Source organism: Galeopterus variegatus, unplaced genomic scaffold (assembly GCF_000696425.1).
Source record: "Galeopterus variegatus unplaced genomic scaffold, G_variegatus-3.0.2 Scaffold2654, whole genome shotgun sequence".
Taxonomy (NCBI): Eukaryota; Metazoa; Chordata; class Mammalia; order Dermoptera; family Cynocephalidae; genus Galeopterus; species Galeopterus variegatus.
This window is the reverse complement of record NW_007728765.1, coordinates 44,274-70,336: the sequence shown is the minus strand read 5'-3', so window position 1 is coordinate 70,336 and position 26,063 is coordinate 44,274. Positions and strand designations below refer to the sequence as shown.

The following is a 26,063-nucleotide window of genomic DNA, read 5'->3' as shown; positions in this document are numbered from 1 at the left end:
CTCCAACTAGAGTGAAAACCCCTTGTGGGCTGGGTGCTGTCTTTTCATCTTAGATCCCTCATGCATACACCATATCCAGCACATGTTTGGGGATGAACGAGCGGGTGGATAGAGAGGTGCTGGATTACTCGATGTTCTCTGACACACCATATCATGCCTCCATGCACTTACATATGCTGTTTCCTCTGCCTTGAATAGACTCCCCACTCTTTATTTTGTCTGCCCAGTGAACACATCTCCTTTCTTCAAGATTGTTACATGTCACCTGTTTCATGACTCTGTCTCTGAGCAAGGACACATTCATTTGGGTTTGCTTCTTTCTTTAGCCCATAGTCTGTACACAGCTCATGCTTAACTTACTGTATTGTAATTAATGATTTCCCTTCATGCTGGCTCACTAATTTATAAACTTCACAGGGTTTATTTTATTTTATATTTTTCCTTAGTGTAGCACTTAGTGTATATGTTAATGTTAATAAATGTTTGTTAAAGAAAGAGAGAGGAAAATGTCCTCAGATTACCTCAAACACATTATGAACATTTTAAAGCACATTTTATTGTCTGTCATAATCAGATTGTGTTCTAAATATTATTTTTCTATGCATTCCCTCTGTGATTTAGAGGATTATTATACAAAGCATAGAAGTAAACAGTTTTCATTATAACTTATTCACTAGGTCATTCAAACAGAAGCCGGAGTCTTAAAGGCACTGAGGAGGAATAACAGAAGGAGGCTTAAAACCAACACATCAAAGTCAACACAGCCGTATTGACTCCTGTGCTGGTTTTCAGTGATTCTGTGATATTGCCTCCCATGAATGATAAAAAATGCAAATTTGAAATAACCTGAATTTAGTTAGCAAAGTTAGAATGCTGAGTTATAAAATAAACCAGAAAATAAGCTTCTCTCTCACTCCTGCATGATCTGCAATTTTTAAAAAAGCAGAAAGTCATGAGTTTGTAAGAAAATAAATTTCAGGGCCGACCCTGTGGCTCACTTGGGAGAGTGCGGCGCTGGGAGTGCCGAGGCCGCAGGTTCGGATCCTATATAGGGATGGCTGGTGTGCTCACTGGCTGAGCGTGGTGCAGACAACACCAGCCAAGGGTTACAATCCCCTTACCGTTCCCCCAAAAAAATAATAATAAATTCAGAGGATTCAAAACTAAAGTACGCCCAGATAAGTAAGATAGATGCTCTGATTTCAACCATAGCTAAGAGGACAAGGTGTAGGCTTTATAGCAAAGATTTTTGAGATGTTAAGAGTATTGTGGTAGACGTGCAATTTTCAAACTGCCTCTAATGACATTAAAAGGCAGAATAATATACCTAGAGTACAGACTCAAACAAACTAAAATATTTTCACCATGTCCTAACTTCTATACAGAAGATAACAAAAGAGGAATGGAATACAAAAAAGTTCTGAAGTCCTTTGGAAATGAGCAGTTCAAAAATAAGCCTTAAATATACAAAATCAGGAAAACAGAGCTACTTTTCTAGAAATGCTGTAATGTGCTAGAGTAAAATAAAGCAATCTAAAGTATTCATTCTGTCAGATTTCAAAAGGCTAGTTATGAAAGTTGTTGGAGAAATAAAACAATCCTACCAACAAAAAGACTTCTCCCTACCAATATAGAAGAAAAAACAATTTTTTCTTGAGCAAGCATTAACAGATTTACACACATGTAAGGTATCATAAAAATGACCACAATGTTAGTATCAAAGAAAATTGCACTGGATGAAATCAAACAGGCAAGGAAAACTTTATTCAAGACTATTTCAACAAGGATCAAGACTACTGTAATAGGAAAGAGAGATTGAACCCACTGCTGCTGAAACAGAAGACAAGAGTTTTAAACTCTTGGGTGAGCTAGTGGAAAAGTACTGGAGGATATTAGGGGGATATTTGTCAATGTGATTAGGCCATCTGTGTTTACTAATTGGCTTTTATCTAAGTTAGGCTCCCACCCTCCCACAGAGACTGGGAGATAGGGGTGCCATTTTCTTAATGATTACTTTTCAAAAGATGGCTCCCAGGTCCTAGAGAAAGACATTCCTGGGTTTGTAAAACTTGTAAGAAGCTGGGAGAAGATTTACATCCCAAAGAGGAGGACAAAACATTTACAAATACAAGCTTTGTAAAGTAAGTGCTCTAAGGAAAGGGAGGTCAGGAGCCTGCAGTCAGGAAGAAACCTGTCTAAAGTTTTGTCAAATGGAGCGGAACTTTAAGGTCCTCTTGGTCATAAGGACAAAATCTCACACATTTTGTACAGCAAAGCAGAAGAAAGGACAATGATCTCCCAAGAGACAAAAAGCTGTACCTCATGACTGTCACTGTACAGCTCCTGAGAGACCTCAGAGCTAATCCCAGCTACACTTTTACATTTGTCAAATTAAAAACAAATCTGAATTTAGTAATGAGAGACTGTTTGAAAGGGTTATTGCAAGCGGGCAAAGCGACTATCACAATAGGGAAAATGCTTTGATTGTAAGATCTGCAAGCATCTCAAGAATTAGACAAAAAGGGTTTTGCTTTTATAAGAGGAGTAGACAAGACTAGACAGAACCTGGTGTGGGGAAGTGGGATGAAAGAATAGCATATTGAATAGTAGAGAGTATGTTTTACCCTTAAACCAGGAGAGACTGTCCGCTAATCAGGCTGAGGGTTCATGGTCCTGGGAGAAGGAGAGAACCTTAACCAAAGTTTGATTAACTAGTATTTTATTTTAATTGATCAATGGGGAAAAAACATCTCAGCTAATCATTTATGAGGGCAAGAATTAGAATTTGGATATTCTGGTTTTGGCCTTATATGTAAACGAGAAGATTCTAGTCTTAGTCACAGGGAGAACAGTGGTTCCTTGCAGGAAGCCATTTCCAAGACAAAGGAGTTTCTTAATTGTTTGCCGGAATCACAGGGCTCACATAAAATTCAACATTATCTCATATCTAGAAGTTATTTGGCTCACAAGCTTGGAGATATGTCAACATCGTAAACATTTGAGAATGGGCTTATTTCCTAATAAAATATATCTGTATGTCAAAGGTAAGAGGAAAGACACAGATTCAGTAGGCCTTCAAATAGATATTCTAAGAAAGGGGCAAAGGAAAATCAGTCTCTTTACCTTTTATATATGGAGAAAAGTATTTCCATTTGCCTTACAAAATGCGGATACTTGTTTATCAATTCAATTCAAAGAAGGGTTATTTGTGTTTTAGGTTCAGTTGGAAAAGCCTTTTAATAGCTATCGAACCTTATGCAAGTCTCTGAGGCTCTGAGGCTTTCTTCTGTATCCATTAAAGGACATTTTTGCAGTTTATTGAGAGGATTAAATTAGATCATGTTTATAAAAATTCCTGCTATGGGATTTTGTATGGCAAAATTAATCTCTCCCCTCAAGTAACAAAATTTAATGGAAGTGCCAGTTGTAGGAAATTTTAATAACATTGAAAGGAAAAAATTAAAATGATTTGGTTACAGTGTTTGTACTTATCCCTTGTAACCTTCACTGCCTTAGAATTTCTGTATATTTTATTAGCAATCTCATCTCTCACGTCAAGTTACTCTTCCAAGGTATTCTCTGTTGAGCTGAGGTGGGCTAACGCAAAAGCATTTGAAAACTCTGAGAAAAGTTACAGTGATTTCAAATTTTAAGGATGTCATTTTTATTTCTATGGGGATACTAAGAAAAAATGAACTGGTCAAGATATAAAATAGGATACATAATTATCTTATTTAGGAAGGACGATTTGTCTATTGTTTACTTCACCATACATCATCTGACTTGACAAATTCTAGATTTTTTTGTATTTTGGTCTTTTGGATCCCACTCCATCCCCCAACACTAACCCTTGATACCTTAGTCTCCCCACGCTGATCTGAACAAAAGAGACATACTAGATCACTTACCGGTGGGGATTCCTGCCCAAGTGATCAGACACATACACACATAAAAGAAGCAGTGTTATGGAGTCAAAGTGTCATCTTCTGGCTGTCTTGGAGGTAATTCCCATTGTTCCATTAGGACAGGGTGCTACATACAGATATCCTTAATGTAAGGTTCGTAAATACCGCATGCACGTGGTTTGCTCAAAATGCCTACTGTTGTGCCAGATGGACAAAATCCATATCACAGTTCCACATTGCCTAGTCAAACAACATTAAATCTATAAACTCTTGTAAGATTTTTTTAGAGGCAAATAAATCTTTCTTTTCTTATAATTATTCCCAAAAATCAAAGGGCAAATGCTATTGGAAAGATGGTTTTAGTGACATTGAGTTTTATGCAACAGAATAATAATTAACCCACGTATGCATTCTTTCTTTAATGCCATTTTTATTCAGTCAGCCAACAAATGTTTACTAAATGAGTACTATGCTCAGACAACATTCTAAGTGATGAGCAACAGTGAATAAGAAAGATGTATTCAGTGGGGGGATTGTAGGCAGGTCGCTTCATTCTCAAGTAGGAGCTGACATTCTAAAGCATGTTAGAGATGCACATTCTGAAACATATTCTTCAGCCTGAACATATTCTTTAAAAATAATACAGTGACAAGAGTATTAAGTTCATTTTGCTTTATCATTCATTGTTAAGCTTCACTGTTATTTAAACTTGAACTTGTCAATTAAAAGGTCTACTTGGAATTCACTGAAGAAGATAGATATTTTAAGTAGGGGGCCTATTTAGGGTATTAGGTATGAAGTAAATTTTGTTAACCACAGCTAATTGACCAGGTGCTTTCTAAATTTCTAACTTTAAGGAAACTAGCATTAAAACAACGTCATTTTTAAAAATGCTAATATTTATACATGTTCGTAAGAAGTAAAATGTAATTTGAGCAAATAACGTAAAGAATAAGAGAACCAAAATAAATCATTTTATTTCTAAAAGAAAATGATTCCAAAATATGTGAGCATATGCTTATGAGTATGCTTAGCAGAAGTTATTACATATTTTTGAAAATGTTTCTATTTATATGTCAGCCACTCACGAGAAAGAAATAATTCACTGATTGCATAGTAGTTGTAGATTTCTTCATTTGGCTTTTAAAGAATCATTTTGATTAGAACTACCTCCAGTTTATGGGGAAATGTAAAGATTCTACAAACTGCACTGGTTAAGTCATTTTAAAAAATGGCATTGTAACCATGGATATATCACTTAAAGTTATAAAATTTTAACCACACTTTCTCTATATTCCCTTTCTGGCTTCTAATGCTGCCTCTGTTTGCAATGGCATGTTACAGGTATATCCATCCATTTTTCTTTGGACTTTTTAACCATTTACTATTTTTAAATAGAGACTTGTACATCAGTGAAAACTCCAGACACTGAAGGGAAGGGCATTTAACATGAGCTCTACCATTTTAAAAATTTTTTAAGTGTACAATACAGTAAGGTTGACTATATAATGATGTACAGCAGATCTCTAGAACTTACCCATCTTGCTTAACTGAAACTTTATGTGCACTGATTAACAACTCCCCCATTTTCCTTTCCCCTCAGCCCCTGTCAACCACCATTCCACCTTTGATTCTATGAATTTGACTATTTTAGATACTTTATATACATGGAATCACACAGTATATGTCTTTCTGTGACTGGCTTATTTCATTTAGCATTATGTCCTCAAGGTTCATTCATGTTGACACATATTGCAGAATTTCCTTCATCTGAAAAGTGTTGCACTGAATGTATATACCACAATTTTTTAATCCATTCAGTGGACATTTAGGTTGTTTCTATATCTTGGCAATTGGGAATGCTGCAATGAAAACTAGAATGCTAGTATCTCTTCAAAATCCTAATTTCCATTCTTCTGGATAAATATCCAGTAGGGGGATTGCTAGATCATATGGTAGTTCTATTTTTAGCTTTTTGAGGAATCTCCATACTGTTTTTCATAGTGGCTACACTATTTTACATTTACACCAATAATGTGCAAGGGTTCCAATTTATCCACTTATTTTGAAATTTAAAGAATGCACATAGAAGTAATTCCCTTTATCCTATTAAACAATAAATTTTGGATCCCTAACACAATAATGACATATTATTTAAATTTTCTGGCACGAACATTGTATGAATACTAATTTTAAAAAATTATTTATTTCCACATCTATGTGTATGAATATGAATAGCAATAATTCCTATTTCCTACAATATCGAATCTATAAAAATACCTATACCTTTAGTTACGTGTTTTCTTTATTCAAAACATAAAATGTAACAAATAAGTAAAATATTCTGTATGGAAATCCCAGAAGCTATTTTTTAGATATATCCAACAATTTATTTATGCAAAATGTTAGATAAAGTATCTTCCAATTACACAAACAAATTTTCCAACATTGTGTTTACTGGATAAATTAATAGACTTTTCATGGAAGAGTTAGTTAATTTTAGATACTCACCTCTCACTGCCTTTTCCAGAGGTTGTTGAACCTAGTGGCCTAAGCATTTTATCTGCCAAATGACTAGTAATTTTTTTGTTTCATTTTTTTCAATGCTCCTAATATAGTTGATCTGTTTCCCAGTGTGCTACATGCATAGGGCTTCATTGACTTTATTTTTCCAACTAGTTTTTAAAATATTGAGTATGATGAACTTTAAAAACTCTAAAAATAGAATAACCATAAATGAATAGATAAAAGACAATGATCAGGGCAAGAAATTTTTACTTGAACGAGCTGAGAAAGTCATTAGCAGCAGTATTTCTGATGAAAACTAATGCTATCCCTGCTCAAGCTACCCTGAATCTAATAATCTGTAACAGAAGAAATGGAACCAGGTGTGAAAGCATTTAATTAAATCATAAATTGAAAGAAAGAAAAATGAAGTGGTCCCCCCCCCCAATTTTATTCATAGCTTAACAGATAAGATCACAGTGGAAAAGAGGTTTATTGTCTAAATGGTGCTGACCTTTGAGAATTCTTGCCCCATATTTTGGAAGTTAATTTCTAAAACATACATTTTCACAGAATGGCACAAAGTTTTTATCCAGGCAACATTCAAGTTGCAAAGCACCCTCCAGTTCACTCCCCTTCCCTGTGTGCCTTTATCATAAAGGAAGCCCTGGACTACACTCAGCAGGTTCCCCGCTCATTAACACTCTCACAGGCGCACACCAAGCTGCACTATCTGCACGATCAGCCTTACTCTACCTGAGGATCTTCTCTTATGAATGTTTGCTGTCTTTAGAATGGCTCTGAATATTGGAAAATCACAAGCTCCAGGGTGGCCAGAGATGAAATGAAAGTTCAAGCCTTTAGAAACCTGATAAGAATTCTTATCTACTAGAACCTGATAAGTATTCTGTATACCTTATGCATGTTTGATATTTTCTGTCTTTCCACATTTTTAGAAATACATTTTAATAATGTTAAACATTTGCTAGAAATAAACCTTCCCAGCCTATGTTATTACAGACAGGAATACCCACCCCTGACATTTAAAGCTGTGTGAATTGAATGAGTTATGGAACCATTTTGGGTCTTCATTGTCTCAAAAATATGGGAAAATAGTTTATCTTTAGAAAGGCAGAAACCTGAGAAAATAGGACATATTCATACACAACCACACACACAGAGGGTGAGAAAGGGAGAATTTTTATTTCTTTCCCAGTCAGGAAGAAAAGGAGGAAAGGAAACAATACTATTCCATTTTCACTACCTTCCAGGAACAATGCTGTTTTTTACATATGTCATCTCATTTGTTGCCTAAAATAACTTTGAATTTATTTCTTTCCCAGTCAGGAAGAAAAGGAGGAAAGGAAACAATACTATTCCATTTTCACTTCCAGGAACAATGCTGTTTTTTACATATGTCATCTCATTTGTTGCCTAAAATAACTTTGAGGAGTAAGTATTTGACAAATAACTGATTTTAGAAAGGTTAAGTAACTTCACCAAGGTCATACTGCTAATAAAAGGCAGCATCAAGATTCACAGGATTGATAAGATTCTAATTCCCATAGATATTTTCACTATATGAGTGTTTCACAAATTTTATTAATTTTATTTTGTGTAGAACCCTTATGATTTTTTGCCATATATATGCACCATTGGTATCAGGTCATACTGCTAATAAAAGGCAGCATCAAGATTCACAGGATTGATAAGATTCTAATTCCCGTAGATATTTTCACTATGAGTGTTTCACAAATTTTATTAATTTTATTTTGTGTAGAACCCTTATGATTTTTGCCATATATGTGCACCATTGGTATTATTTTTTGTTTATTTATTTTTCTTAAATTGGCTTACCTCACTTTTTTCTTGAAATAAATATATCTTAACACTAAACTTTAGTTCATTCCAATCAGTGAAAAACCAATTATCCCTTTTCTTAAGTTGGAGGTATATTTAAAATAAACATAATGAAAATACAAAACTTCTTTTTAATTTAGCTTAGTATTTTTGCATGACAAACAAACTTGTGTTCCTGCTCTCCTCTCTTTCTCTGTCTCTCTCTCTCTCTCTCTCATTAAAAAAATAGAGAGAATTAGAGAAATATTAGGACTAACACAAACTTCCTCATTAATGCAATCAGAAGAACTGGAGGAGCACTGAGAAGGATAATTTTCTCACTATGCAAGCCAATGTGTTTTGTTTTATTTCATTGTGTGTTGAAAAATTATAATCACATATATTTATGGGATACAAAGTGACATTATGATATACATAAACAATGTGGAATGATTAAATAAAGCTGGTTAACATATCCATCACCTTAAATACTTACCAATTTTTGTGATGAGAACATTGAAAATTTACTTTCTTAGCAATTTTGAAATACACAATACACTGTTATTAACTATAGTCACCATGCTGTGCAATAATCTCAAAAATCCTATTCTTCCTGTCTAGCTGAAACTTTGTACCCTTTGACAAATATCTCCCCATCCCCTTCACTTCCCAGCCTCTGAAAACCACCATTCTACTGTCTGTTTCCAAGTTGGATTGTTTTAGATTCCACATATAAGTGAGACCATGCAGTATTGTTCTTTCTGTGCCTGCCTTGTTTCATTTAGCATAATGTCCTCTGGGTTCATCCATGTTGTCACAAATGACAGGATTTCCTTCTTTTTTAAGGCTGAACCATATTCCATTGTGTATATACAACACATTTTCTCTATCCATTCATCTGTTGATAAACACTTAGGTTAATTCTCAAACTTGGCTATTATGCATAATGCTGCAGTGAACATGGGAGTGCAGATATGTCTTTTCTGTGAGTCAGTATTTTCAATACATCTTCCCACCTAACAATATCTTGGGCATCCCTAGCAGTCTGTGCACTGCCCTGGAAAATAACAGAGCTCAACTGTGCTGAGGTGCACTTCATACCTGAGGAGATTGCGGAGTATACTTACATTTATAAAGCAAATATATTTCACAGAATCTGGTTCCCTCTAGTTTCAGGTTTAGCCTAACTTCTTAAAAATACATACAAAATGTTAACCTTGCAAAAGACAGGAAAATTTCCCCAGGCTAAAAGTCTCTGTTGTATGATATAGAATTGTAACACAGCAAGGTTGCTGGCTCACAGACAGACAAGTTACTGATAGATATGTAAAGACACTGGGAAATTTCTGTAGGGAGAGAGAATGTTTACTAAGATCAAGCTTTTGTTGGTGGATGACAACCTTTTGCATTGCATTATGGAATGTCACCTTTTTTATTTCAATGATGTTACTAGTTTTCCATTCATTAGCCATAATTCTACCAATGTCCTTGTGTCTTTGTAATGGTTAAATCAACTGAATTTTCTTGTAAAACTTCCTTGTCTTTACAATAAAAGGGAGAGGCTAACTTTGGAAGTGGTTGCCACATTCAGTTTTTCCCCTCATAATGAGAAATTACTGAAGTGCAGTCTGTCCAGGCCTCAATGCATACATAGTGCTTGGGTATTCATGTATTTCTTTTCTTCATATCCATTACACAGGGAAAAGAGGTGTAGCATGAGATGATGACTCTGAATGACACTCTGATTGGATGTCACCCTCCTTCAGTCATCTTCCTTGCACAATTTTCTACTTGAAGTTGGCAGAAACTCTGCATGTAGATTGACTTGTTAGATCACTTTGGAAAAGTACTCTGAGTTTTACAGAATTTGATATCTCAGAATTGATAAAAATGAAATTGTACTTTCATGCTATGGATTCCCAAAGCCCTGTGATTCTCAGGAGACAGACAGTCTTCTGGGTCACTATCTACTGCTAGCAACTGGGAAGCCCTCACCTTAGTTCTATGACATGCCAAATGATCTCCATCTAAATCAGACATTGTATTCTCAGCCTGACTCCTTTTTAATAGAGAAAAGCTTATGACGCAATGAAAAGAACACTTGAAGACATTGTTTCTGTAGAGTAAGGTGATTGTCTGTAAAGAATCTGCTAGGCTAGTTTCCAAATGCTCCTGAGGTAGTTCAATAAATATCTCTTTAGAGGCCTGTTATTGCCTTTCAGAGGATATAAGGTCTCAACATTCCTACTTGATATCACGGATTTCTTCCCAAGGGAATGGGAAAAACATTAGCTCAGAAATACTGAAATGTACATTAATTTTGCATAAGCCTTCTGTGTGTAGCTCAGAAGCACTGAGCATTAGCTGGTAAATATAATAGTATTTGTGTGTGTGTGTGTGTGTGTGTGTGTGTGTGTGTGTGTGTGTGTGTGTGTGTAAAAAGAACGTTGAGAGCTTGGGCATGATTTAAATTGCTCTAAATGAAATAGAAGAAACTGTATGTAGCACAGCATTAAGGAGTAAAGGCTGTAAAGACAAAGCACTGGGTTAGTATCAGCCACTTATGAAGACCTATGTGAGTTGGAAAAGTGCCTTACCTCTCCAGACCTCAGTTTTCTTATCTGTGAAATGGGAATAATAACAGCACTTTCCTCATGATATGAATATTAAATGGGATAAAACATTTAAAATATTTTAAAGTGCTTGACATATAGTAAGCCCTCAGTAGATGTTGGTTTTTAAGCAAATAAGTCAAGCCTAGAAGATTTACTATCAAGGAAAAAGCAGTGACAAAACTAAAGAACCCAGGTATATTAAGGAGAAAATTTCAGTTTAACAATTAACAGGTACTAATCTCCCATTTTAACCAAGAGAATCAGACTCTCGTAGCTTTCTTTCAGGCATTAGCTAGCTAGACTTTAAAAACAGAATGAGGTACAGAAAGGATGCACAGAGAAGCAACAGTATCAAGGCAGAGAGACGCCTAGGGAACGCAAGTTATAATATTCCTTCTTAGCACACTAGCATAATGCTTTAGATCAAGAGAAAAACATTTTTGGTAACTTGGCATTGCAATCAAACATGAGGCAGGATGGAATATGAAATTACATATGTAAATTATGAGCATGGCATAGTTCTATTTCTACTTTAACAATAGAAAAATAAGGATTTTTTTTATCAAATAAAAACAGGAAATAAAGAAAACACAAGGCTGTCAGAGAAAGATCTGTCTCTATCACTTTTGTTAGTGATGCTGCAAAACTCTTGGGGTACAAAAAGTTAAAAGCTTAAAAGATGATCTAATATCAAAAGAAGCACCTGAAAAACAGTTAGTCACACAAACATTTCATAATTAACTACAGTGATAGGTGCCATGTGTTGTTATATGTAGATGACACAGCTTTTATATCTCAAGAAAAAAACATCTGTTAACATCAATGATTTGAAATGTTAAGGGTTTAAAAAGGTTATGAAGTAAAAAAAAAATTATAAGAAATAAGTATGAATTCTACACAAAAATTAATGACTTCCCTAAAATAATTTGAAAATGCTCCTTTTTAAATCATGTGCATAGCTTCTCATCTCAGTATTTTGCCTCTCATGCCTCTGAAATTTATCTGTGTGCCAATGACAATCAATTTTTATTCCTGTAAAATATATTTTATATCAACTATTTTAAAAAATTGTTCTCAACCTTTGCTATGGGAAAAATAATATTAATATAAGTTTAAATAGCTTGAAATTTTATGATATTTATATGAAAATAAATAACTGTGAGGCCAGGCCCAATTATCATTAAATTTTACCCAGAATTTTAAATGATTTCAAAATTTAAGATGAACTTTATTTTCTGATCTTGGCCATGTCTGATCTCCCTATGTACTGATGCTAAGCATCAAAAAGGACATTTTTCTTTGAGCCATCTCTGTAAACATAAAGAGAGTAACTACATCTGGATGTAAATCAGGTTGTAAAAGTTCAGCCATATAATTATTTTTTCTTTTATATGTGAGGTATGGTATTTTCTTATGGTATATAAAGTGATAAAATTGGTTATTCTTTTTCATAGTCCATATGGATTCAATTAATGAGGCAATTATGCTAAAATATTCAATGACTGCTAGCTATTATTATTACTTTTTAGGTACATAGATATTAATTGAGCTACAACAAGGTCTGATGAAAAAACACACTATTTTCTCCTACTATACTCTCACTATCCAGAACCCTTCTGTGACCAGATCCCGCACCCCACACACCACCCTGTTCTCCAGTGGACACCAATTGAGTGTCCTATAATTTAATCCAATTTACACTGTCTTCCTGGAGATAGCATCAGAACCCACTGCCCACGGGTTAACAGCTCAGTCCCACAAGTCTGCCCCTACTTCAGATGCCAACACAAATCTCAGATTATGACCTGTGCTTCTGACCTACCACTATAAGTCATGGTTCCCATGACTCTCCCTCCTCCTGTTCAATAATTTGCTAGGACAGCTCACAGAACTCACAGAAACTCTGTACCTACATTTACAGGTTTAGTATAAAGGATATTATTAGAGAAACAGATGAACAGCCAGGTGAAGAGGTGCACTGGGTGAAGACTGCAAGGTCCTGAGCCAGGAGCTTCTATCCCCATAGAATAGGGGTGCATCACCCTCTTGTCACATGGATGCTTCCACCAAACAGGAAGCTCATCAATTCTCAGTTCAAGAGTTTTAGTAGAACTTAATCTCCAGCATCTTCTGGAGTCACTTGGTCTCTCTGGTGACTAGCCCCATTCTAAGACTATCTAAGGACTCCACCCTAAATCACCTATGTAGCATAAACTCAGGTGAGATTGAAAGGTCTTGTTATACATAACAGAAGACACTTCTATCGCTTGGGAATTCCAAGGGTTTTGGGATCTCTGTACAAAAACCAAATATAAAAACGATCAGGAAATTACAAGGGATTTAGAAGCTTTGTGCTACAACTAAAACCAAATATGTATGTGTATTTCTTATTAACACTGAAGGCAAAAAATTATATAGAAAACCAGTTCCAAAAATTTGTACATCACCCCCTAAAACAGATTGATAAATTTTACTTAAAGTTTATTAAGGCTGTTTGCACAGTACAAGTAAATATTTGCAATTCTTTGTGACCCAGGAGCTAATTCTCTGTGCTCTTTCACTTGCACATACTGTATCGTTAGCCAAAGTATAGAGAGAACCTCCAAGACAGTGCTATAGATACCTGCACCATGGGCTTCCCAACACTCATCTACAAAAACCCCACAACCAAAATATAGCTCCTAAGGCCCAAAGTCAGGTGTAACACTCTGTCTAAAAATTCATCAGGGATATTATTTTCCCAGTAGCTCTCATAGAGGACCCAAGTTTTTAGAGGAAGATTTGTTGGGAAAGAATATCATTGCCAGGCTTAACAAATGAAACCTCTATTCCATGATGTTTATTTTAAATCAGGTATTTATTTAATGTGGCCCTCAAGTAAAGGCAGAATAGTGTGATTCTGTGATTCTGGGCTGGATTTATATTACTACCTTCAATAAAACCATGAGCAAATGACATTACTTCCTTGTGCCTCAGAACTTCTCTTTATTAAGATGGGTATTTGTCAAATGCAGAAATAATTTATAGTTTGGGATGCACAATGCAGACACAGGATATATACACACACACATATATATAGTGTGTGTATAATTTATAGTTTGGGATGCACAATGCAGACACAGGATATATACACACACACATATATATAGTGTGTGTGTGTGTGTGTGTGTGTGTGTAGGTAATACCATAACTCAGCAAATAATGCCAGGTGTAGATGATGCAACACAAAACCAGGCACACTACACAGTCCAGTAATCATGGGTCTTTGGGATCACCCAAGCCCAATCCTGAAGAACAGATGATATTACAGCATTTTATTCAGGCCATAAAGTGTGACTTATAAGAGGAATCTGATTAGAAAGGAAAAATCCCTTCAAATAAAGTTTGTTTTCTGATTTGGGGACAGATTTGTTTACAGAAATCTAGGAGAGAACTCAGCTTATATTAAATTATTTCAACAATTTATTGGTTCAAAATGTTTCAAGGTTTTATTTATTTTGATCCATACCAGGATGATCATACAGTTGATACTGTTTCAAATTATAAATTCTCTTATAATTAAAAAAGGAAAACACAGGTAAGTGAGTTGATATTCAAAAACTATTTCAAAAAATTTATTACAAAAAGTAACCTGCAGAGGATATGGCATAATCAGTCATAGAAAAGACAGATAAAGCCCAATACCTTCTACATCTATTATAATTCTGGAAATTTTTTATAATTATGATAATCCAAGGTACTACAAGGCTCTGAAATATCTTTGGAATCATCCAGGATTCTATTACATCCAGCATAACTTGAAAGCTAAAGGTATTTTGGTAATTGCAAAGCTTTAAGACTTAAGATTATTTTTAAATTACTGCATATCCAAAATATACTGATTAAAAACAAAGATTTATCAAATAATAGCATAAGTATTTTTTCACTTTACTACTTCACTTGTTCTCTCAGATTAGCTTTACTCAATTTTAAAGCTGAAGCTATTTTATTATATTCTAATTTTTTGAATGGTGTATACAGTAAGTTTAATTAAATAAGAATTGTTAAATAACCATGACAACCTTTCCCCCAGCTATTCAGAATGATCATTAATTAACTGAACAACTTCAAAACGCTGTTAAAATTATAGCTCTAAGTCAATCAAGTCTAAATCACATTTTTCTGTTAGATATGAAATGATTTTTTAAATATTTCTACTTGCAGTTTCAAAACTAATTCCCCAACGAACTGTGTGAAATTTCAAAGTTCATAATAATCTTAGCATAATCAGCAATTGGCTTTTAGAACTGGAATTAACTTAAGCAATTTAGACTACTATCCTAAATTATCATTATCATTTCCAGCACTGGGAGTAACTAATAGTTGTTAGAAACTACATAATTAGCATGAGAAATCAGAAATCTACGTATGATCAAACACAGACTATGTGCCAAGTAAAATCCCCATACTTTTTCAATCCAATTAGTTAAATGTGATTGTCAGTGATCCCCAAAAACTCAAAATACAATCATCATTACGTTCGGAAAGTAATATGTAACAGAACATCCAAGTTCTGCTCAATTACATAATTTAGCAATGTGATTAATTTTTTTCAGTATTAAATGAATTACATTTTACACAAATATTTTAAATAAAATTATGTAACCCACATTAGATAATTTTACTCTAATGTTGTTCTTTTTGCCTACCCGAGTGTATTTTTACAACATAAAAGATCTCCTTTAGACAAATGCTTAAAGAGCAAGATTTTAATTAAAATGGTTTTGAATTACTTCAAGAACTTAAAAAAAAAAATGCCTAGCCATTCTGCTAGAAATCAAAGAAAGGCAGGTGAAAGGTTATGTGCTAATCCTAATAAATTCCCAGTAATCGCATCCCTTTTTTCCCACTCATCATCAGGGCATCAATGTATTTTCGCAACTCAGTTAGGATCACCGATGCTAAAGTTAGTGATGTGCCCAGTCAGCCTCCCTACTGTGCTTCTTCCCACAATTGGGCAGAACAGAAAGAATATTAGGGAAACTCTGATCTGGCTTTGATTTAGGCAAGACACTCTCTGATAAAAGGATAATATGAGGATGATTCTTGCCCAATAACATACCTCTCTGGTTTGTAGTGAAAAATCAAATGAGATTATGCATATAAGGTACTTTATAAATTTCTATACACTGTACAAATAAGAGTTGTTATTATGATGGCTGTGACCCATGCCCACAGACTTAGCCCAGTTCCAGATTCTAATAACCCAAATCCAGTCTCTATCTGAAATGAATTAAGGGAGACTTAGCTAAGTAATTTAGATGCCTCAGACACTAAGACTTTTTTGCTGTTTCTCTTGCTGTAAGCTTATTACTATTGTCCTAGGATTATTGTAATAACTGGATCCTGCTTTATTCCTGGGAGCAAACAGGGTCCAGAAAAATAAATGAGTGAAGGTCTGATTTTTGCTTTAATGTTTCGTCCAATGCCAAACCACCATCACCCCCTCCCCAGTTCCCTGAAGTTGGTCTCAGCCTTGCTCTCTCTTACCATCTTAGGAGATCGGACTTGAATCCACAGCCTATAGCTGGGAACCTGCAATACTCTATACCTCTCAGTTCTGTCATATCTGGCTTATCACCACACGCACTAGGTTTTGGCTTGGTACACAGGTAAGCTATTTAGTAGATTTAGTCTCAACGTAAGAAAATCTAACCACACTTATCTACAAATGGAGCAAGCTGCCTTGTGAGGTAAAGAGTCCCATATCCCTTGAGATGGTCAAGCTAAAGCTGCATACCCCTCAGCCACGATAACTATGGATGGCACTGCTACTTTGGTTGGGAGGTTAGACAAGAGAATTCCCCAATCCTATGTCACCTGTTTAACTCTTTAATTGCTCTGGTTCTCTGATGCCTCTGGAGTTACAATGGAAGAGACAGACATATGGTTCCTGACATCACTATTTGCCTCTTATTTGAAAATTATTTGTGATTTCAACTAAATGAAATGTACTCCAAAAACACAAATGATCTTTGTGTCTAGATGTAAAAATGATTACAGCACTAACATCTTTGTTGGAGACAGCGGTAATTAGACAGAGGAAATATGTCATTAGCTCTGATTGGAAAAAGGGTATTTTTTTAAAAAAAAATCATGTGTGGTAAGCCATGTTCCAAACCAAATATACTTAAGGGATATGATAGTTTTAATTGTAATTTTATGTTAGTTAGTATACTTCTTTCAGTTCAATGTTGAAAACTCTTTATTTTGTGTTTATAAGTCAATCTCATTAACTAAACTAAAACAAGAATGATGCAAAGGTTTAACTTAAGTCACTTTATAATATTTGTAGGAAGGTAGTTTATTTGGATTTAGTAAGTAAAGTCAAATTATTTTAACATTAGTTTTTCTTTTATTTTTATGATTGTTTTATAATATTATCTTATTTTCTTTTGGTTTTAGGGGAGAAAATAAAACATCTTAAGATACCATATGCAGTAACTTAAATTCTATGATACTACAGAAAATGAGTGATTTTCCTAGTTTTTTCATCTCTCCATTTGGTTATGAAATAACAAAGCCCACTAATTTAGATATGTGTGACCCACTGAAGTATAAAAGCCTGTTGTTTCCTGGTCATACTTATTTTATGAGTTGTGAGACAGATGGAAAATAGGATAAAGACATGGGAATTGTTGGGCAGAACAAAGGGTTTGGGTTATAAAACTGAACAGTAAGAATAAGAGGGGAAAATATAAATAAGGAAGAGAAAGTGGAATGAAGACAGGAAAAAAAGCAATGAGGATGACCAGATAGCACGTGCAGAAGACAGTTTGCCAGTGGAGTCACGGCTTGCTGAGAATCACTATAGTTAATATCAAGGGTTAACCCAATTTAAATAAGGTTGTCAGTATTAGAACTAACACAGAAGAACTTTGCTTTTCTGCAAGCAAATGGGGTCCCCCAAAATAACCATGCAAGCTAATAAGTTAGCCAGCTATAGTCCCAGGGATGCCAACAGAAGACAGGAGACTCCTGTGACAAAAAGACTTTGCTAGTCACAGCAAAAGCAATGGGAGTGTCAGGATAGTTGTGCCGGTTCCCTGAGCCCCAAGACCCAAGACTGAGAAGATGGGCCAAGTGGAGTCTGCATGCACAGTGTGGTGCACCACAGGAGAGGGACCTTGAGTTTCAGGCATCCAGCTTTCTAGCAAGCAGTAAGCAAATCTGTTCTTAGTCTGGAGGGAGATAAGGTATATTTCAGAACTATGTGGTGGTGGATTGCCAGCTAAATGAATAATCCTGAGAGGGGCCTTGGGGAAAGAACAGTAGGGTGTTGTGACAGTAGCACACTCAGCAGGATGTGTAGGAGTGCAAGAGGCCCCCAGAGGACTGCCTCTCAATAGTAAAGTGGCGTGGCTCTCACAGAGTGGGATGCCCAGATCAGCAACACTCAGGAATTATCAGAAATGCAATTACTTGGGCCTCATTCCAGATCTAGTGAATCAAAAATTTGGCAATCTGAGTTTTAACAAGTCCACTTGGTGATTCTGAGGCCCAGTAAAGTTTGAGAATGAAGAGTGTAATGGTAAGGATTCTTGATAACAGTCAGGATTCTGGGTCTAGTCAGGGCTCCTACAAACTTCCTGGGCATGTCTCTAAACCTGTTTGGATCTTAGTGTCTTTACCTATAACAGGAAAGGTTTACATAATTTCTGATTTCCTTATTACTCAAATTCAATGAAGTCCTATATGCCTTGATGTGTTGCTTTGTAAATGTTCCCTCTATTAAAGATCTTGAAATGCATATGGCAAATATTGGTAAAGCCAGGAGAGATCAGCTAGCAAGTAGGCAGGTCTGTAAGATTTCATTACCATCCTCCACAGTCAGGCTAACCTTGTGTCTTCTGGCCTAAGCAATGTCTTCCAACAGGCAAACTGCTAGGAATTGTAAGATGTTTTCCTTGGGGAGCCTGGATTTAGAACAGAGTTGGCTGTGTGATTGTATGTTCTGAGATTACTAGTATCCCCGTGCCTGCAATAGGAATACATCTGTCATTACAGGCTGGGTTCACTTCTATGGCTTGGTTACTTTCTCCTGTGGACAGTTCTCAGACAGACACAACCAAATTGCCCTCCAAGACTCTCCTGTGTTTCTGTACTTTCAGTGCCAAACAAGATGTTTTCAAACCAACACATTCTTTCTTTGGCTAATTTAGTAAATTTCAGTTATGTTCCAGTCAAGTGTCAAACATCTAGAAAACTTCTGCCTCTTTTAAGTGATTTTGTACAGTCTCTTCCCTGATCATTTAAGTTTTAATCTTAAAGTTAAAATCTCAAATAAATAAAGTTAAAATCTCAGAAGACATTCTGATAGTCCTATTTCCAAGGTTCTCTTGGGTTACTATACTTTTGTTCTCTCCTGATTTATCTGTCCCACACTCCCACACCCTGAATGGCCATCAGCTGAGAAATGAAGAATATTCAGCCTCCAAAAACTGTATAATGGAGCCATTGCCTTCATTTGTAGCCATTCAGATAAGTTACTTCCCGTCTTGATTTTCACACCAGTTCAGTTTTTGTGATATGATTCTTTTACCCTAAAAGTAAAATGCAATTTTGTCCCCAAGAGCTTAATAATAGGAGGCAAGTTTTAACTTGTAATGAACAGTACATGTAGGGAATTTGTTTGTGTTATTTAGAAATTTGAATAAAATTATATCTCATTTGTAATGAGGGTTTTGTAAAAGCCAAATATATTCACATTGACTATAAAAAAATAGTGGCCATATTAGTTCATTTCTGTTGCTTATAACACAGTATCTGAAACTGGGTAATTTAGAAAGAAATGAAATTTATTTCTTACAGTTTTGGAGGGTGGGAAGTCCAAAGTCCAGGGAACATATTTGGTGAGGACTTTCTTCCTGGTGGGGTGACTCTCTACAGCAACTCATGGTATCACATGGCAAGAATAGGCTAAGCAAGAGTGAGTTAAAGTTCTCACTTGCTCTTTTTATAAAGCCATCAGAACCACACCTGTGACCACACATGAAACCATCAGTGTATGAATACATTCATGAGGGCACGGTCTTCATGATCCAATCACCTCTTAAAGGCCCCACCTTTCAAATCCCATAACTGGATTTCCAACCCTCTTACCACTGTTACAATGGAGATCAAGTTTCTAATAAATAAACTTTTGGGGGACACATTTGACTAATAGCACTGGCTGAACATTTACTCAAGAAATGTGATCAGTGGTGACAACAAATAGTTAACTCCTGTTCACAGGACCCTGTTTTTTTTTTATAATGTTATGTGGCCTGTATTACCCAGTTTCTTTCACATTTTTTGCTTTTATAGATGCCACCTAAAAATATAGATTACTTAGATTTCTCTAATTTCTTATTAGTCATAAATCTCAATTAGAAAAAAGAAAATGGAAGCATTTCTAATACTAAAGAAGTCACAAGACTTTTTTGTAGAGCTGTAGATAAGGTGTATTTATTCTGCTTATTGCTGTACCTGTTTTATTTTAAATATACTTATGCATGAGATTTAAAATTGAATGTGCTTGCCCTGTCGATGAATACTATCCTTTATATCTTTGCCAAATAGAAGTAAATTGCTTGGTTTAGTACAATACAGTCCCATCTGAGTGGCTTAGTTGTTTTTCAGAAATGGAAGAGATTGATAGTTGAAAAGGCATTCATCATCAGGAGGATTTGTTTTAAAAGCATCCAAGCTCCCATACAGCCAGTAGATAAATTACCCACTATTCAAGAGGAGAGCACAATTAGTTTTACATTATACTAAACCAATCAGCTCCTTAAATGACTGTCTTTCCTGAGAAAAAGGCAGCAAGAATGTCACAGTTTGTCCCCTTTCTCTGAGACCTTTAGAGGGCAACAGCAAGCCTTTTTTCAGACTAGAAGTTCTGCAGAAAGCTTTATGAATGTTTTGCCATTGGTTTTAGATACAGAGAATTGTATTCATGACTTGTATCCATATGGTTAATAATACTTATTTCACAGTGCAAAGTTAATGAAGCTTTTGTTTTATACCAGTGACAGGCAAATGCTTTGAAACTTTATGACAGGAAGACTTCCATAAGTTATTTTCAAACCTACCTCTTCTTCCTGGGATTATTATTTTTATGTAATTACTTACAATTAAGGAGCAAAGAAAGTGGAAAGAAAAAATCATACTGGAAGTCATGAATATGCATAAAATATCTGCAGGCTATTTTTTTCTTAATAAAATGGATAGTTTCTAAACAACCATTACCTTTTTAGAGACATGCAGGATGGTGTAAGAATATTCTAAATTAATGTCATCTGCCATGACTTAACCCAGAGAAACACAATGATTAGTAAACTTTCCATGTGCAGCTGCTGCAGCATTTTTAGCATTTTTCCATTTGTAATAAGAAAGTGATCGATGAGGTCTTGCAGGAAAGATTCTAGTCATACAAGTAGACTTATTTCCTTCCTGCATGTGCTATCAATCAAAACTAAAAAATCACAATGCCTTACTTTCATAGATCTGCATCAGTCTATAGGTTAACTTAATTTTATTCCTTAAGTTATTCATTCTCATGTTGATAACTGATAATTTTTGGTATGTTCATAATACAAGTTATGTATAAAACTTCCTTTACACCACACAAAATGTAGCATGCAATAAGTTCAAAACTTTGTGCTTTAAAGACTAATTGACTCTTCCCATACACATATATACATCCTGAACCAAATGAGGAACAAGAACACGTCTGAATAATGTTTTTATTTTTTAAAATGCATGTGTGATCAGCATATAATAGATTGGGTGAGGAGGAACAGAAAAAGGAAAAAAGAAAAGAGGGAGTGAGGGAAGGAAAGGGAGAGAGAGAAAATGTATCAAAATATCAAAAGGTACTCTTTCCTAGGGATATAAGTGTTTTAATACTTTTGACTGTAAAAAAAAATTAATGGGGTATATTTTATTTTTAGTTAAGCTTGATTTATTGAGATTTTAAAATAAAAATTGATAGGCGTTTATTATTAGGATTATATTTATAAATATAGAAAGTTTTACAAAGTATTTCTAAGCATCCTTTGAATAAAGACTGACCCAGATTAGTTAATTAAATGCATTGAAATTTTGTAAATGTCATTTTTGAATTTAATAATATATTTGATATCCTGTTTTTAAGTACTTTGTCTGGATTAACAAATAAAATCTTTCTGAAAATGAATAATCTCTTAAAATCTAATAAATATATCAATATGATGACATAAAGTTCTCAGATGTTCCAATATCATGCACAAACACAGTTAGATTTCAAATCATAAAACTGAATCCTAGTCTCAATTTTTAATTGTGTATTCTAAACTGAAATCACAAGACTGTCACTCTAGTAAGCTAAATTCTCTTAAATAACCAAAGTACTTAAGGCTGCAAATATTCACAGAATTTTTTTCTTAACATAAAAATATTAGTAACATGGTTTCTATTCTTATAAACATTTTATATTTAATTCTAAATCTTCCTAGAATTAAAAGGTGTATAATCACTAAAGAACACAGCATCCCAGTTAACTGAAAGTATTTAGAGGTATGTATTTGTGTGAAAGAAGCATAGCATGAAGGAAGAAAAATTACCATACTGAGTATCTTTCCACCAGTAATCTTAGCCAAGCAGGATATCCAGGGCTGTAGACACTCAGAGCAGTCCTCACCATGCAACTGCCATATTCAGTCTTTTTCTTACTCTACATTACGGGCCTAATGAAAGGTCAAGTTACCTAGCTCTCTGTTTGCTTTCAGATCAGCGTACCCATCCAAATTGACACCTTGATTTGCATGTCTTTGACTCTTAAAACATATACAGAGATTTTCCACCTAACTCCAAAGACCTTTGAAGTTGAAGGAATAACAATAGGTGTTATGTTTTCTACCTACATATAAATTTCTGGAACTTGATAGGATTCTAAGATAAATAAATACCTTTCCCTGCTGATGGAATCCTGCATTATTTTATCTTCATAGTCATATTCACATTCAATTTCCCAATTCAATTCTTCAACCAATTAAGTTTGGGCTCTTAAATGTGTCTGACTCGTGGTTGCATCATGAAGTCTTTCACTGCTTCTGCTTTCTTTTGCAGAAAGATTGTGTAACTCAGATCAGAGACCTATATTGGCTTTTTCTCATATCCCAGCAGCAAAAGGCTTAGGATTGCACTGTTCAAAGTCTCTTAGAGGGGGAGCATATCCTAGGGTCATTCTTACTAGGGGCAGCAAAAATTCATGAGCAGCCAAATCTCTTTTCCTAGCCTAGAACTTCAAGTGTTTCCCCTCTGAGTTGGACAAGAGCTCAGGTTTAAAAATAATTGATCTCAGGCAGCAAATTAGCTAGATTAAAAAAACACAGTATGCTATAAATGTAAATAATTTTAGGACTGCTTAGAAAAAAGGATCTAATAATCTATCATGAAAATATTTGTCCCAAAGATCTAATTCTTCTTTTATCCTTCTCCTGATTTAGCTTTAAAATCTAACTTACATATATACATGCTATCAATGATGAAACACAAATTTCTATATTTTAAAGTATTTTTTTCTTTTCTCAGTTTCTACAGATAAAGTGATCTGAAGTAATGTATGATGCCACAAAGCAGGAAGGAAAAACTGTGACAACCCCCAGAAATGTGAAAGAAGGTTTCTTACTGGATGGCAGCATCTTTGGTTCAATTTATACAAAAACCCAAATAAATAAAATGGACAGTATTGCTCAATTTTAGAAATCCCATTTCTCCTATGTTCTAAGCTATACAGTTGTCAGGTTTTTATGGTTTAAATTGTAAATGTGTTTTCCCCCTGCTAATTATGATTTTTTTAAGTCTTAAAATGTGAAGGATATTTATGAATGGTAAGGGAGACACTGTATACAAATGTATATTTGTAAAAGCTATTTTTATGATTAGCATGTTTCACTGTTGATCATATATAAAGTCAGGTGATACTACAGTAATTCTATGTTCAAAGCTTATTTCCAATAATGTCATGTAAGAAAAGATACAACTTATGCTAGTTTTTATAATTTATTTTTAATTTATAGTTTAAGGTACTTCAGATCATAAGTATAATACTTGAAAGAATTATATTTCTGCCCTCTATAAGCAGCATTTTTATTAATAAAGAATGCAGATATTTCAGATGTGATACAAAAGTTAAAGGACTGTTGGTTTAACCTTGACTAAATTGAGCATGCTCTGCTCTAGTGAATTGAAATGATCCGATTATTACCTAATACTTCAGTCTGGGTATGAGTTTCCATGGACAGGTTTTAGTGCTCATAATTGTGAGAACTAGATTGCCAAGGAAATGATGATCTTGTCTTTGGATCCAAAAGTTTAAATTAGTGCATACATCACTCCATTTCATCTCCTATCCCTTGGAACTCTCCGTCCCCACACATTGCAAGTGTTCTCCGGATGCTCTTAGCTGTTGTCTTGTGCTGTGGAAATGGAAGAAACCGTCTTCACAGACCATAGGAGAATCCAGCATATAATTTCTTAATAAATACTGTTTCTTTTAAAACAAAGTTTGTGTGTATCTTTCTTTTAGGGTACACTTAGTTTCATTATTCGGTTTGAACTTTCTTCAGTCACTGTAACATGGCAAAATCAGTACAGTAATGAAAGTAGCATAAATTTACTGAAGTGTATTATATATCCTATATGCCCACACTCTTTACAGACTGACCCGGAACATATTAATTTGCCATGTGAAAGAAATCTGGGTGGCCCTCTATCTTTGTCAGAAATCAAAGTTTACATTTAAAGAAAGTTTACAAAAATGTACACTCCAGTTTACATTTCGAGAAAGTACATTTTTCCTCCAAATACAGATTTTTAAGAAAATATTTCAGGACAGAAAGTAAAAATACCTTATCAGGAGGTATTTAGGCTCTGACAGACTTAAAGTTTGTATCTAAATGACTGCAAGGTCCTCATTAAAGAGCAGAGAGACAATGTGAAAATGTTACTAAGAGCACTTAGTGGGATTAAGGCCTCCTGTTTTCAAAGAAACTGAAGAGAATCTAAAATCAGCTTGGAATGTTTTCCCTTAATTTTCTACTTAATTTCTTTAAGGTAATTTATTACCTCTTTCTTTATTTTTCAAATATATGCTAATGAAAAATGATGCAATTTTACACAACAAAGGGTATCAAAAACCAAAATTCTGAAAAAGAAAAAATTACAACTCCTTTATTAAAGAAAATAAATATACTACGTTTTTCCATTTAAGGTCTCCAGAAATTTGCAATAAAACCCAAGACCCAGATGAGGAATGTAATTCCCTTTTAAGGGAGTAGAAAAACCATAATGTGGTATACTAACTATTTTTAATGGCCATAACAGGTATGGGAGAATTTGTGACTGTCCGTGATTGGACCCTGAGACTAAAAAGAACCTGTATATGGTTGTCTATGGGAATAAAATCAGCAGAGCATTTTTTTGATTTGCTACCAAATAGATAAATTTGCTGGGAATAATCTGATGCTCTAGAGAGGAAGTGCTGCAGGCACTGTGTATTGGGAAATTATATATGCAAATATTTTTCCCAATTTGCCATTTATCTGTCCTCACGGTATTCAATAAATAGTGCAACATTTATAACCTAGCATTATCCTAAATTGAGAGTATCATACTTTCCCTGATGGTCATTAATTATCCTCATAATAAGATGAATAAAATGTGCAAAAAGAATTATTTATGATTGGACTTAATTTTTTCCATATAAGCTTTGAGGTATAGAACCATGTGTCTTTCCTTTTATTTATTACCCATTTTGGGCTTTAGAATTTATTTGATGGCAAAGATGGAATAAAATATACTCCTAATCAACAAAATATATATGATTTGAGATTATAATCTCTGAAGGCTTAGTTTAACAACTTAAAAGGAAACTTTTAAGGGCTGAGGAGGGGAGTGACAGCTTCTTCCAACTCCAGATAACATCAGTTTCATAAAACAATGATAAGGGAAAGAAGGGACATTATTTACTGCATTCGATTAAAAAAAATATGGGAAATTAGGCCCACTGCTTGCAGTTAGGCAAACTAGTCACTGTTACTGGTGGCAATGTAGAGGGGAAAGTACCAAGTTTGCTTCCATTTTCTTCAACCGGAAAATAGTTGTCAAAGCATAAATACACAACAAAATGAATTAA

The 26,063-nt window shown here is 34.7% G+C and overlaps 1 protein-coding gene across 1 annotated transcript in view; it reads left to right on the top strand.

Annotated features, from left to right (window-relative positions):
* Positions 1 to 24,432, top strand: part of RALYL (RALY RNA binding protein-like) — a 198,437-nt gene extending 174,005 nt beyond the window's left edge. Inside the window, exon 8 of the mRNA XM_008582509.1 lies at positions 23,459 to 24,432. Within this exon, the coding sequence (XP_008580731.1) occupies positions 23,459 to 23,476 (18 nt within the window). The 3' untranslated portion in view covers positions 23,477 to 24,432. The remainder of the gene's footprint in view (positions 1 to 23,458) is intronic.
* Positions 24,433 to 26,063: the final 1,631 nt, after the last annotated feature.